Genomic DNA, 14,971 nt, shown 5'->3' with positions numbered 1-14,971 from the left:
CTTTGGCAAATTACCCTCAATAAGTTTTAATTTATTTTCTGTAAAATGAGGATGTAATGACTAAATGAGATAAAGCATATAAAGCAGTTGGCCTAGCACATATAGTAAGGGCTCAGCACTTACAGCTGCTTTTATGGTGAAAATGATTGCTATCATGATTATATGACTGACTTCACAGAACTTTCTGTCCCTTTTGCGGGGGACTGGGAGCCTCACACTAGTGACTGGGCTGTTCCCTGCAGGTCACCTGCCAGTGAAGCTGCCTGACTACAACAACCGTCTGAGAGTGCTGGTTGCCACCTATGTGACCTTCAGCCCCAATGGCACAGAGCTACTGGTCAACATGGGAGGGGAACAGGTATGTATGGCTGCCCAGGGTGACTCTGCTCTCCCCCTTTATCCAGCAGCCAGGGCTGTGTACCTCACGTCCACTGCCATGAGGGAGATAAGAAACCTCATTGTACATGACTTTACAGTGACATGTAGGAGTGACATGGAATCATTGGAATTCACAGAGAGGTGCCCTGGCCTGGTCTTTTTCTTGAGCATAAGCTTTTGAATTGACAGACCTGTCTTCAAATGTTGGCCTTCTGGTTACCAGCTGTGCACTGTGACTTTGAACAAATCTCTTCATTTTTCTGAGACTTAGTTTCCTCATCCACTATTTTCCTAGGAGGAAATCCTGGGGCTCAGAGGACGCAGTCAGGTTGTGGTTTAGGGCCAGTTTTGGGAAGTATTTTTTGATAATGTCAGGTTGCTAAACATCCTGTTTGCATGTTCTCAGTCAGGATATTTAGTAAGCTTTGCATAAATTCATTTATTCTACTCTCACTCCCTGAGCACTTCCTCTGGACTAGCATTATCAGATACATGAGAGAGACAGGGGCTGGCACCGTGGCCGAGTGGTTAAGTTCGCGCGCTCTGCTGCAGGCAGCCCAGTGTTTCATTGGTTCGAATCCTGGGTGCGGACATGGCACTGCTCATCAAACCACGCTGAGGCAGCGTGCCACATGCCACAACTAGAAGGACCCACAATGAAGAATATACAACTATGTATCGGGGGGCTTTGGGGAGAAAAAGGAAAAAAAAAAAGAAACATGAGAGAGACAAATGCAAAATATGATCCATCTCAGGCTGACAGGGGAGACATGGCAATTGAAACAGTTGATGATATTACAAGGCAAGGTGTGATTTTGTACAAAAGAAATGGGTTGGACAATAGGTGAGCACCTGAGTTCAGCATAGGGCCCTGGTTTCCGATTGCTGAGCCATCTCTGGCCTAAGGTAGCATAAGGATGAGTGGAGAAGCAGTCTAGCAGAGTGGTTCAGAGCCAGACAGACCTGGTTTGGGGTCCTGGCTGCTTTTATGCTCCTGGATAAATTACTTAAACTCTGAGCCTATATTTCTTCTTTAAAGGGAGTGATGATAATAGTACCTCTTCATGGGGTGGTTTCTAGATTAAATGAGTCATATAAAACACTAAGCATAATTTCTGGAACAAAGTAAGAATTCAATAAATGTAATAATAGATAATATTTACTGAGGGAAGTAACTAGCAGTGTTACTTTGGGCAAACTGCTTCCCTTCTCTGAGCCTTTAGTTTTCCCATCTGTAAAATGAGACACTTGGTCTTGTGACCTCTGAGACCTTGTAAAAGTGATTCTAATTAATGACAGTATTTCAGGCAGTCCACTCTAAGGGCCAGGAACTGGGAAGATTTTCCTGTCTGAGGCTTGCTCCACAGAACCCCTCCTGTCCTTCCTTGATGATTCCCTGCTCAACATTCACTGTGTTCCTGAGAGCCACCAAGGCCTTGCTTGTGGTCCAGCCACACTTACCTCACAGCCTCCATCTCTTTTCTTGACCCCTCTACTCTAGGTCTATTTGTTTGACCTGACTTACAAGCAGCGGCCCTATACCTTCCTCTTGCCTAGAAAATGCCACTCCTCAGGGGGTAAGTTCTCCTTTAGGGTATCCTTTGGGGTATCTCTTCTGGGGAGCTTGAGTGTGTGCCACCTCTGGTGAGAACCTACCCTTACCTTGGGCTATGGCTGTGATTCTCCAAAAGGAGCAGATTCTCTGAAATAACACTGTCTCTACAGTGAAAAGGAAGATAATATTAGGTCAGAGAGATCTGTCAAAGGGGTTTACGTCACAGCCTTTTTCACTTTCCTCTGAAAAAGCAGATTCTTTCCATAGCTTGGCTCTTGAGGACCTGAAGTAGTCGCCCTTCCCTCCTCATTGACTTCTTTGTAGCCCTACAGTTGCTTTAGTCACCTCCTCTTCCCCCTGCTGCTACCCCCACCACGGGCTAAGGGTAATGCCAAGTTGAAGCTGTGTCCCTTTCCATCCAGCAGAGGGCGCAAAGGCTTTTCTTTATGCCCTTGCCTTATGATCTGTCAGAACTTGCTTTCTGGGAATGGATCTTACCCTGGGAGGATGGCCCCACAATGGTACCATCAGACCCTGTGATGGAATGGAAGCTGGAGAGCTACCAAGAAGAAATGAGGACCTCCTCCTGAGTTGATGCTGTTCCTTTCTCCCCACTCCCTGCCAGAAGTTCAGAACGGCAAGATGTCCACCAATGGCGTGTCCAATGGTGTGTCCAATGGCCTACACCTTCACAGCAATGGCTTCCGGCTGCCAGAGAGTAGAGGACACATCAGGTAGGCCAGCCTGACTTGTCCAGCCCTCCTAGCCCCAATTACATCTTATAGAGGGGGGGCATGTCCTGTCAACTTTCCTCCTGACCCTTATCCATGCACACACCAGAGTCGGGAGACTGGGGCAAAGAGGTTTCTGGAGTGTGGCTAGTGATCCCAATGTCACTCCCACCTGGTAGGACTCCAGTCATGCTCAGACTGAAGCTCTGGTCCCTTTCTGGTCCCCAGAAGCTGGGGTCAAGACCCAGAGGCTAGCTGCATCTTAGCACTGAGCTCCCTCCTAAAGGGGTTCTACACAGATGGGCCTCTTCTATTATATTTTTCCCCATCCCATAGCATCTTATGGCCTCTCTTCTCTGCCAGGCCCTGTTCTGGGCTCTAGATACAGACCTGAAATCCTCTGGTCCTTGAGAGAAACAGAATTCTCTATAGAGAGATCCATGGGAGGGACTTGGGTGGTCACAAGGTTCAGTTCAGCATGGAGGCAAGTAATGTCAGCTACTGTCATGCCCAGGAGTTTGATTAAGAATTGCCTTAAACCTGTCAGGACAGCTTTATTTCTTCCCTTCTGTTTTTTCACTGGCTCAGCGTATCTGGAATTGTGCCCATTACTATCACAGTAACCCAGGTCAAGCATACACGTACTCCCCAATTCTAGATGACAGTGCAGATCCCAGGGGCCAAGAAAACTTAGGTGGCCCTCAGGCTGGGCTACAGACTTGCTGATGAGCTGCCCTGACCTTCTTTGACTGGCCTGACTTGGCTCTGCTTCCCCCTAGCCCCCAGGTAGAGCTGCCCCCATACCTGGAGCGTGTGAAACAGCAAGCCAATGAGGCCTTTGCCTGCCAGCAGTGGACCCAGGCCATTCAGCTTTACAGCAAGGCTGTTCAGAGGGCCCCTCACAACGCCATGCTCTATGGAAACCGAGCTGCTGCCTACATGAAGCGCAAGTGGTGAGTGGGCCTGGCCAGGACGAGGGAGGAAGGCAGTGGGCCTGATGGAGCCAAGTTGCTGAGGCATCCAGCAAAGGTGGCAGTGATATCCTGCTCCCTCTTAGGGCTTCTTAGGCCCTAGCCTCTCCTCTCCCCCTCCCGGCTGGTGGTGGGCAGCTGTCTGACCCATTAGTCAGGAAGTCTCAGGCACCAGGGAAGCTCACAGTTAAGTGGGACATGTTACAAGTAGCTTCAACCTGGTGCTTTGTTATAAAGTGCTGTGGCCACTGGTGAAGTAAAAATTGAGAGAATGGTTAATCCCAACTGTTAGAGAATTGGGCCTTGAGTTGGACTTTGAAGGAGCAGTGAAATCTTGCTAGATGGAAGTGAGGTGTTTGGTTAATTCAGTTGCTGTCTGTCTGAAATGATTCTGCAGCTTCCTTGACCTTAAGATTTGCTTTCCTGAGCTCTTAGACTAGTTGGACCAAGCACAAATAAGATCCCAGAGATCTGAAGCCAGCTGTGGGTTGTGCTGGGTTGTAGTGGCTGGTGATAAAGGAGTAGGTCCATATCCTGAAGAACCCTTTATCTTTGGAGGCCATCAGGGCCCCCAGTCCTTCTGCCTGCAGCACCAGCAGGCAAGCAGGCAGGCAGACCCCATCCCCCAGCCAGGGCCAGGACTGGAGATGGATAGAGCTGGGCCCACAGCCATTTCTGCTCCGTCTGGCATCCGTCGGCTCTGCCCAGACAGACAGGCCAGCTGGTGTGCCATCGTCTGGCTGCAACTAGGCAGGCCAGAGAGAGAAGCTTAAGAAACCCACCCAAGTCAGCAGGATGGTGGATGGGGGTTTGGGAAGATGCTACCCCTACAGGCCTTAGCTCTGGCATCAGGAGTTTGCCAAGGGCTCAGATGGCAGCCAAACCAAGGAGATGACAGTTTGGGGCCATCCTGAAGTGTTTCGCCTCTCTGTCCCAGCATTTGGGTAGAATGCAGTGGTCCTCATCCAGGCTCTAGCTTGAGAGCTGTTTCACTCTTGCATTCTTGCTAAGAGAGGCTGATGATTTCCCAATCCCAGGTGCCGTTGACTTCTCTGAACTCCTACTATGTGCTAGATACTAGGGACAAATTTCTGTCTCTCTGAGTTCCTGTACTCCAGAGCGCCCAGCCTTTGGACAGGGGATAAAGGCATGGGCATGGTTCATCATTGAAGAGACAGGAAGCAGTAAGTCTTTGAATGGTCAGGTGCAGAGCTATGGGCATCAAGAAAAGTTGGGTCACTTTAGTGGGGAATCAGGGAAGCATCAGGAAATGTGGTGTCTGAATGGGCTTTAAGTGTGGGCAGGCTTAGACAGGGAGATGAAAAGGAGGAGGGGACTGCAGGGGAAGGACATTCCCAGGGAGTTGAAGTGGTGTGAACAAAGGCATGGGGGTGGGGGGCTGACTGGAGAGCTTGTTTGCAGAACAACAAATCCATTTGGCTGGAGCAGAGGGTTCTAGAAGGGACTGGCAGGAGATGAGTCTGTGAGGTAGCCTGGGGCCGGCCTGGGAAGGACTTGGAATGCAGAGCGGTGGCGTTTTGGCCTCAATTCAGTGGATGATGGGCAGCTACTGAAGAGTTTTGAGCGGGAGAGGGATGTGCTGAGGGCTGTCCTTTCAGGGAGATTGATCTGGCAGTGAGTCTAGATGGGTGAGCCCTGGGGCCAGCCTGCTCTCTCCCCATCCCCACATGCCTGCCAGTGACCCCTAGAATGTCACATTCTGTCCCAGGCCAGTCTCCCTAGGGCTGCCATCTGCTCCTGAATGCAGTGGGAGCTGTCACCCTCTGGCTTCTGGCTGGTCTTTGGTCTGGCTCTCCCTAGGAGCTCTGAGGGGCACCTTGCAGGCGGTAATTGGGTTTCCAAACAGTGCCTGCTCCTTCGTCACAGCCACTTGTTCTGACGCAGGCCGCGCCATGGAAGCAGCCTGTCTCCTACCTGCCCCCACACTGGCTGAGCTCCTTGTTCCCAGTCTGAGCATGGCTGCTCCAAGGGCTGAATGCTCCCTCTGAGTGCTGTAGGAGAGGAGGGTCAGGAGGACATTTCCCTTGTCAGGCCTGCTTTGGCCCTGTGCAGGAGGGTTGTGAGCTGTGCCTTGGTGGAGGGGCCATCAGCTCTGGGGAGTGCTGTCTGGCACAGTTGGGTCCTAGGCCCACCTCAGCCCAGCAGGAAAAAAAACAGCCCCCAAAGGAGAAGTGGCCCCTGTGACCCATCTGGCTCTCCAGATGAGAGCTAGGAACCGGTCTTTGGGTGCTGAGGGAGTGTGTATCCTATATTCTAGCACAGGGTGGAAAAAGGAGGGGCTTCTCCTTTGAGCCCTCCCCACCTACTCCCCCCACAAGAAAATTCCCACTTCCCTTTATCTATGCTTTGGGAGGTTGGAGAAGTGAGTGGGGATGATTTGGAGCTCCTGGCGTGCACTCCCCCCATCGCCATCAGCTTCCAGAGAGCTGACTCTGCCAGTCTGTCAGGCCCCATCCTCCAGCCCCCGGAGGCAGAGGCCACAGCTGCTGTGGATCAGTCAGCCAGGACAGAGGGGGGTCTGGCTGAGGGCTTGCAGCCTGCTGGTCAGACCCTGGATCCCCAGCCTGGCACTTCTGGCTTCCCCAGACCACAGAACCATCCTTGAGGGCCCCCTGCCTCGGACATGGCTTTGAAGGCCAGTTGGGGGGGGATTTGAAGGGGCGGATGGAGGAAGGGAGAAGGAGGGCTTGGGGAGCCTGAGGTGGGCAAGATGCCAGGCCTTCTGCTGCAGAGCTGCGGGTGCCTGGGGTGAGCGGGTGTGCGGTTGCATTCTGTGTCCAGCAGAGGGCAGCCTGATACTGGGTTTTGCCACACATCTACCTCCCACCTCCACAAATCCCCAAGGCCTTGGTTCCCAGCTTGCCTCCTTAACATACTCCGTCTCCTGGGGAGCAAGACCTCAGTGGAGCCAGGATTCTCTTCATCCCCAAGTACCCTCCCCTTGAGATCTGTCAGAGGTGGGCTGGGGTGGCCGCACGAAGCAGAAGAGACAGTAGGAACTCCTTGCTTGCCGTGTGATCCTATCTCCAAGCCACACTCCCTGCCTTTCCAGGGATGGTGACCACTACGATGCCCTGAGGGACTGCCTCAAGGCCATCTCCCTAAACCCATGTCACCTGAAGGCACACTTCCGCCTGGCCCGCTGCCTCTTTGAGCTCAAGTACGTGGCTGAGGCTCTGGAGTGCCTGGATGACTTCAAAGGGAAGTTCCCGGAACAGGCCCACAGCAGCGCTTGTGATGCTTTGGGCCGTGACATCACGGCTGCCCTCTTCTCCAAAAATGATGGTGGTAAGTGGGTACTGAGGAGGGGTTGCTGTCACTCTTTCTATGTGAGATGCTGCATGACACTCTGGAGAGGACATGGTTCTGGGATTGAAGAGGCCTGGGCTCAGATGCTGATTCAGAAACCATGTGACCTTGAGACAGTCACTTGGTCTCTTTGAGACTCAGTTTCCTCACTGAAAAGGGGGAATGATAGCACCTTTCATTCAGAGTTTCTATTGAGGATTAGTGATAGCCTGTTTAGAGCACCTGGTGCAGTGCCTGTGACTCAGGATAGGAAGAAGCTGAGACCAGTCAGGCCATGGGGTGCCCAGGGCATTCTCACCTGCTCTCAGACAGGGCCTTGGATACTCCCTTGGGCATCTGAGTAAGGGGCAGCAGCTGGGGTTGCACTGGTTCCACTTTGCATGCTTGCAGCAAAGGCAGCAGTACAGGGCGGTAGAAGTGCCTCGGGAACAGGGTGTGGAGCCTCAGGTTCCAATCTCAGCTCCTGCATGTGGTAACCTTGGGCAAAGCACAGCCTCTCTGAACTTGCTGCCTCACCTGCACAGAGAGCATTTGAAACGCTGCCCAGCTCACCTTGGTAACTTTGGAGAGCAAGCTGGGTAATTTTAGTGTGGTCTATAAACATGAAAGATGAGCTCACTGGAGGTAGACAGGACTGTCACCTCTCTCCTTCGCAGTTTACTAACAATATGATTGATTCATTTGTTTGAATAGCTTTTAAGTACCTACCGTGTGCCAGGCACTGTGCTGGGTCCTGGGAATAAGCTGTGAACAAGTCAGTTGGGATTTCTGTATTCTTAGAGTTTACAGCCTAGTGAAAGAACCAAGCAAGGAAGGAAAAACAGTGTGACGAGTGCTATGGGGACCTGATATGGTATAAGTGTATGGGGCAAAGGCTTGATGGCAGTCTGGGGTTCTTGAAGAAGAGACATTTAAGCTGAGATCTCAAGGATGAAGAGGAAGACTTAACTAGATACAAAGCGTAGCTGTGGGAGGTGAAGAGTTCCTGGTATAGGGACCAGCATGTGCAAAGGCCCTGAAGCAAGCAGGAACAAGGCACTTTTAAGGCACTGAGGAAACTGGTGTGATTTTACCCAAGGCACTTAACCCATCAGTGCCTCAGTTGGAATCCATGATAACTTGTCTTCCAGCAAGGAAGACCTTACTGCCTTCAGAGCTATGGCTGTATTTGGAAAAGTCATCCCCTCGAGGCTCTCTTGGTAGTGCTTCACCCTCCCCACCCTGCCTCTCCACTCCACAGAAACAGACCTTGGGCCTGTACAACCTTGGGGCTTCCAGACATTATTCAAGGACCTGAGCCAAGGCCCTCCTGGCATCAAAGGTCTCCTCTTCAACATCCTCAAGGGTGGCATCCAAAGATGCTTCTTCCCCACAGTTGTTTCCAGTTTTCCCGGGTAGGGGTAGAGGCAGTTAGCCCTGCGTTGCTAGTACTTGAGATGAAAACAGGGCCAGGAATGGGGAAAGATATGGGAGGGGAGAGAGGGCTAGGACTCACCTTTCCTTGATCTCTACCCCCAGAGGAGAAGAAGGGAGCTGGTGGCGGTGGCGGTGGCGGCCCAGTCCGCCTCCGCAGCACAAGCCGCAAGGACTCCATCTCAGAGGATGAGATGGTGCTGCGAGAGCGAAGCTACGACTATCAGTTCCGCTACTGTGGCCACTGCAACACCACCACGGATATCAAGGAGGCCAATTTCTTTGGCAGGTCCGAGGCCCTAAAGAGGAGGAGGGCACAGCCCAGTTGGCAGCAGAAGGTTGGGGGTGGGGGGCGGGAAGGGCATAATGCTTTTAGAAAAGTCTCACAATCCCAGCTCTGCCTCTATACCCTTGGACAAGTGGCTTCACTTCTGTGTGCCTCAGTTTCTTCATCTATAAAATGAAACCAGCCATCCCCACTCTTGGGGCCATAAGGAGGACTGATGAGGTAATCCATAAAGCATCCAGCACAGTGCCTGGACTATTCCTTTATCCACCATCCCCTCCTCCCTGTCTCCATGTGTTGGAGCTTGGTTTCTTTATCTGGATGCTTGGAGCCTCCCTCTGCTGGGGGTATGAGGCAAAAGCCCTCAGAGCCTGGCAATGTTGGCACACTTATTGTGTGCTCAGAACTGTGCCCCAGGTACTGAGGGCACAGCCTGTTTCTCAGACACCATTACCCACAACACTCCTTTGTAGATGTTTTACTTTCTTTGAGGAGGTAGGACACATGGACAGGAATCAAGAATCTCTCCATCAAGATCCCCTCTAAATGTCAGCAGTGTGTAAAGGGCACATGTACTGTAGGATTTGGGGGTCTGGATCCAGGAAGGCTGGTACTACTGAGAGAAGGTTTAGACAAGGGTGTCCCCAGAGACCTGAGAGATGCAAGATCCAATCCTGGTACCCAAGGAGCTTATAATGTACTTTGGGGGAGAGTATCTTGTAGAGACCCAGGCAATCCTTGAACCTGAGTTCAAGAGAACAGTTGAACCGTGACTAGGGCTCTGCAGTATGGAGGGGATTACCACGTGCGTGGGAGTTCGGGGGTCTGAGTGGCTCCAGAATTCCCTGCTCCCCCTTGCCCTCAGCCACACAGCCTCTACTTGAGGCTGAAGGGCAGTACCCCACCTGACCTCCCTGCCCTTTGCCCCCCTGCCAGCAACGCTCAATACATCGTCAGTGGCTCTGACGATGGCTCCTTCTTCATCTGGGAAAAGGAGACCACCAACCTGGTCCGCGTGCTCCAGGGGGATGAGTCCATCGTCAACTGCCTACAGCCACACCCCAGCTACTGCTTCCTAGCCACCAGCGGCATCGACCCTGTTGTGCGGCTCTGGAACCCCCGGCCAGAGGTGAGAGTGTAAACAAGGTGGCTGAAGCCAGACAGGGAGGAAGGTAGGGATGGACCTTGCACAAGGCCTCCAGCTGAGGCTGTGAGGGTTGGGAAGGGACATGAGTCACGCAGAGTAGAAGCTGCTAGAATGAGTGAGCTCTTACTCCAGGGCCCAAGGATGTGTGAAGGTGGGAGCCATCAAGTTCTGAAGGCTCTAAATGCAGTGGGCAGTTCTAGGGACAAGAGTTGGCTCCTGCTTTCAAGGGGCATATTCTTGAGCAAGCTGCAAGGTTGAGATTCACATACAGGACACAGTAACCAAGGACACGTGTGGGAGGGTGGGGAGGGAAACAGACCAGCTCCAGCACACATCATGGCTCCTTAGGTACCCCTCATATACCACTGTGGTGTGTCCCCCAGAAGCCCAGTCTCTCAGTCATATGGGACGTATGCAGGCTTTGGAGTCTGATGGGCCTGCCTTTGAATCCTGGGCTCTTCAATCACTGCCTGAGGGACTTAACCATCTCTGCCTCAGGTTTTTATCATCTACATTGTAATGGAAATGACAGCGCTACCTCAGAAGGTTGCTTTGAGGATTAAAGAAGTGATACCTGTAAGGTGTCCAGCCCACAGGGACACTTAGGACAGTGTGGTCCCCTCTGTTCCCAGGGTGTGTAGCCAGGCAGGCCGGCCTGAGGCCTCTCATACCCTCTGCCCCACCACCTCCCTCTTCCCAGCTGGCAAAACAGAAGTCAAGTGGTATATCTAATTCCAAAGGCAATTTGCTGCAAATTTTAAAGAGACAAGCCTACTGGACCCTCCGTTGAGGGGAGAGGAAAAGAAGGATAAAGACAGGGTTTTTGCAGGGCCAGCCTGGTGGTGTAGTGGTTAAGATTGCATGCTCCACTTCGGCAGCCCAGGGCTCACAGGTTTGGATCCTGGGCGTGGACCTAAACAGCGCTCATCAAGCCGTACTGTGGCGGCGTCCCTATACAAAACAGAGAAAGATTGGCACAGATGTTAGCTCAGGGCCAATCTTCCTCACCAAAAAAAAAAAGCAAGGGTTGTTGGGAGCGGCAACAGTAAAGAGTGGGATTGGGGGAGTATGTCTGCACCCCCAACTCTGAGATCCAGTGTGTGTACCCAACATATCCTGGGGTGAGTCCTCCCTCATACATGTCCATGTATGAGTCCTCCATATATATCCTGATGTGCTGTGTCCCCAGCATTTTCCTTTGTGGGGCCCCTGTGTATACCCTGGTTTGTGTATTCCCCCAATATGTATCCCAGTGTGTTTTGTCCCCTCCCAATGTATATTACCATGTGGGCCCCCCAAACATATAACCCCATGTGGCATCTCATCTCCATCACATAGATGTGGTATGTGTGTCCCGTATATATCCCAGTATGCACGTTCGCCTCCACCCATACACACATATGGGTAAACCGATGGAATACCCATATACATCTCCTGGTATATACATCCCCCCTCCATATGTATAGCTCATTGTGTGTGTATGTGTCCCCCACCCCCCTGCACATACATCCCAATAGTATGTGTCCCTCCCCTCCAGAGTGAAGACCTCACAGGCCGAGTTGTAGAGGACATGGAGGGCGCTTCCCAGGCCAACCAGCGGCGCATGAATGCAGACCCGTTGGAGGTGATGCTGCTCAACATGGGCTACCGGATCACAGGCCTGAGCAGTGGGGGTGCTGGGGCCTCTGACGATGAGGACAGCTCTGAGGGCCAGGTGCAGTGCCGGCCCAGCTAGACCCTCCTAGCCCTGGTCTCCAGCCCCTGCTACTGGCTGGACCCTCCACCTGGGCAGGAGGTCAGGGGGTTCTGTTTTGGTTTGTCTCCTCACCCCCATTTTTTCATTTCCCCTGTTTTGTTTGTTAGTTTGGCATTGGGGGTGGGGGTTGCTGCAACTTGCTGGCTTTCAGACTTTTGGGTGGATTGCCCCTTGACTGGTCCCAGCCCTGAGCAGAAGAGCAGGAGGGGAAGCCCCTCCATCTGCCCCCCACCTCCCGCTTCCATGTCCCTAGAGGGCTCGGCCTGCCTTGGGTGGGGAGGCAAGGGCTGAAGCTGTCTTCAAGGACTGTCCTACCCTTCAGTTGGCAGCAGAAAGGGGAGTGGAATTCCCAGATTCCCAGACCATAAGGGCCAGCCTTGACCTGCTGCCACACTTGCTCCCTGGCAGGAAAGGCTCACTCTACCTGAGGTCTTCAGGGAAGGTTCTGAAAAAGGATGGGGTCCCACTCTCCCTCCAGAGCTACTGTGTCAGGGTGGAAGCAGACGGAAGGATGGGAGCCCTGGAGTGGGCAAAGCCAGGCCACTGCCTGGTCGCAGTAAAGCATCCTCTCCCTCCTGCCAGGCACTGGTTCTGGGCCCTGCACCTGCTCTCACTGACCGTCTCTGGGGCTCAGCCTTTCCTGAGGGCCTGGCAGAGGGTAGGGCACCACACCATATCCCATCCACCCGTCCCAGCCCTTCCACACTACGGCCACTCTCCTTTCTTGGGCGCTCCTCAGCCTCACTGTGACCTTTCTGCCAGAGCTCCCAGCCAGGCCTACTCTCACTGAGGTGGCGCTCCCTGCTAAGAGCCCATTCTGCCCTCCCTCCCACCCCACATGCTGAGCCGCCACAAAGACCAAAGAAGTGATGGCTTTTCTCTGTCCCTGCTGCTCTGGGGGGAGAGGGGTGGGTCTCCTGAGCCACTCTGGATGGGAAAGTCCCCAACTCAGCTCCCTCCCTCCTCAGCAGCCCCAAGCTTTACACTGGATGCAATGGTCACCCCACCACTCACCAAGCCTCCCTTTCTCTGCCCCCTTGGCTCTCAGCTCAGAGCTGCTCCTGGTAGTTGGTTCATCCTTCCTGCCCTCTCCCTCCCACTTCCCCTCAGTGCTTACTTGGCCGCAGCCCTCCAGCTGCAGCCTCTGGGGAGAAGCAGCCTCCCTTCTTTTCTCCCTCCCGCCCTCCCTCCCCGCCTGTCTCTGCCAGGTGCCTCCTCTCAGTCAGGCTTCAGAGCAGCCCTAGAGACAGAAGGGCCATGTTAAAAGCTTTTTCACAGTTTTAAGAAGACAGGGGGCCCGAGGACAGTGGTGGGGGGTCTGGCACCATCTTGTCATTGCTTTAATCCCAGCAACACAGGTGGCAGCTTCTCCCCCTTCCTCCCCACCCCTGTCCCTCCTCCCACCCCTCTCTTCTAGCTTGGTAATGAAGTATATTTATTGGTGAAGGAAACAGCTGCTGCTGCTTCTCCTGCTGCTGGGACTTGCTCCCCTATCTCTTCTCCATGACCTTTCTCCAGCCAGGGAGGGGAGAGCGGGAGAATTGGGGCTGGGCCCTGGGGCCCAAGGACCAACAGGGGCCCCTTTGCTTTCCTGTGTTCGAGCCACCCACCATTTCCCCTCTCCCTGCCTCCCACCCTCCCTCCCTCCCTCCTGCCCCCTGCCCCCTGCCTGCCCAGCCTGGGCCCTGCAGTGTGGAGAGACACATAAGCCTTACTGTCCTCTGGGGGCAGGAGCCGAGCCTTTTTGTTGCTCCGCTCCCAGGAGAGTGAGGGTGACGCAATTGATTAAAACCATTTTGTTCTAGGTGTGGCTGGTGGCATTTGTGGGGAGCAAATGGGTCTTGGGACCAAAGTAAGGGTATCTGATCCCTCACCTCTGTAGCTCTGTGACTTTGAGTAACCACACCTCTACCAGGCAGAATGAGGCCTGCCTTGGAGGGTCCCTGTGAGGAGTTGTCACCCAGCCTAGCAGGGTCGAGTGCAGAGCCCAGCACTGGTGGCTGTGATTTGCAACAATCAGCTTTCACTCTCCAGGCTGTTTTCTCATCTGTAAAATAAGGAGGTTGGAGTCTTAGTGGTTTTTCAAACTTTTTAAATCCGTACCCAAACAGGAAATATATGTTTTACATTGTGACCCAAGATACCCATGCTTATTTGTATGTATATAATGAGCATAAGTTAGACACAATAATACTTACCCTTGCTACATGCAATGTCTTCTATTTGCCCTTCTACTTTATTAAGGAGAAAAAATGCTGGTTGTAACCCACTAAATTGATTTCACAGCCTGCAGTTTTTTGATGTGCCCTGGATTAGAGGATTTCTTAGAACAGAGATTGCCAAACTTTCTCAGCTCATAGCACTCACCCCATTGTTAGTGTCTCAGTAATGTTTTCATGGAGCCCCTAAGCCACAAGAAATACCTAACAGTTCAATTTATTAAGTAGTTAAGCACAAATCACTCAATAACAATTTATGTCCTACTAAGTCAGTCATCATTTAAAAAAATAATACATATAAATTAGAAGAAACTATTTTTATTTCATTCTTAAATAACTACAACGACTAATGGGATCTCTCAGCTTGTTGGGCACTGCAAAACTTGTCAAACTTTCTAATCAGATTGGACATCACCACCCTTATTTCCTGTTCCACATTGACTTTCATTTGCTTTTTATCACAGCGACCGCTAAAAACCCAGGTTCTCAAAGATGACTTAATCAAAGGAATGTAGCGTGACCTAATGATGAAACTACCTTGAGCTAGTAGTTCTCTTGGTAGCCAACAGGTGTTGAGTACTTCTCAAATTTAAAATACCGTACTGTGCTCCCTGTGAATTTGCTGTGGCACCCTAGGGGGCCTTGATGTACAGTTTGGGAACTGTGGCTCAGTACTGTGGAAACAATAGTTTCAGTTCACTACTGAAATTTTGTGATTCGTCTCTTTGTTACATTTGGAAACAATCAGGCTGGGGTCAGCAGGGTATGCTCGGTTTAGTGCAGGAGACAGACAGGAAAGAAGTCCTGCCAGAAGCACAGTAGGTGGTGTTATGGAGCAGGTGCTGTGGGCTGGTATTCCTCTGTGTTCCCAAATTGAAGTCTGCAGAAGCTTCTTCAAGACATTTGCAGACCAGGCAAGGGAGGAACAATGTTCTAGGCGAAGGGAGTAGTGCAAAGTCCCAGATTTCCTCATGGAGCCTGAGTGATTCAGTTCAGCTGCACTGTAGAGATGGGGCGGCCTATGGACTGGAGAGGCAGTCAAACTGTGGAGGACTTCCTGTGCTTGGTGAGACTGTAGGCTTGATACTGTAAGCAAGGAGGAGCCAGTGGAAGACTTCACCAGGGGCTCCCTTTCATTTGGAGTTGGTACTCCTTTTTTATTTTTTTTTAATTAATAGACTTTAT

General features: G+C 52.1%; 1 protein-coding gene across 5 annotated transcripts in view; it reads left to right on the top strand.

Annotated features, from left to right (window-relative positions):
- Positions 1 to 13,371, top strand: part of WDTC1 (WD and tetratricopeptide repeats 1) — a 63,120-nt gene extending 49,749 nt beyond the window's left edge. For 3 of the 5 annotated variants that reach the window (XM_070597239.1, XM_008519457.2, XM_008519458.2), the window contains 8 exons: positions 243 to 358; positions 1,880 to 1,955; positions 2,559 to 2,667; positions 3,444 to 3,617; positions 6,709 to 6,944; positions 8,484 to 8,667; positions 9,601 to 9,793; positions 11,349 to 13,371. In XM_070597239.1, the coding sequence (XP_070453340.1) occupies positions 243 to 358; positions 1,880 to 1,955; positions 2,559 to 2,667; positions 3,444 to 3,617; positions 6,709 to 6,944; positions 8,484 to 8,667; positions 9,601 to 9,793; positions 11,349 to 11,546 (1,286 nt within the window). In that variant the 3' untranslated portion in view covers positions 11,547 to 13,371. The remainder of the gene's footprint in view (positions 1 to 242; positions 359 to 1,879; positions 1,956 to 2,558; positions 2,668 to 3,443; positions 3,618 to 6,708; positions 6,945 to 8,483; positions 8,668 to 9,600; positions 9,794 to 11,348) is intronic. The other 2 variants (XM_008519459.2, XM_070597248.1) reach the window with 1 other exon arrangement.
- Positions 13,372 to 14,971: the final 1,600 nt, after the last annotated feature.

Source organism: Equus przewalskii, chromosome 2 (genome assembly GCF_037783145.1).
Source record: "Equus przewalskii isolate Varuska chromosome 2, EquPr2, whole genome shotgun sequence".
In the NCBI taxonomy this organism is placed as follows: Eukaryota; Metazoa; Chordata; class Mammalia; order Perissodactyla; family Equidae; genus Equus; species Equus przewalskii.
This window is presented reverse-complemented; position numbering and strand designations above follow the sequence as displayed.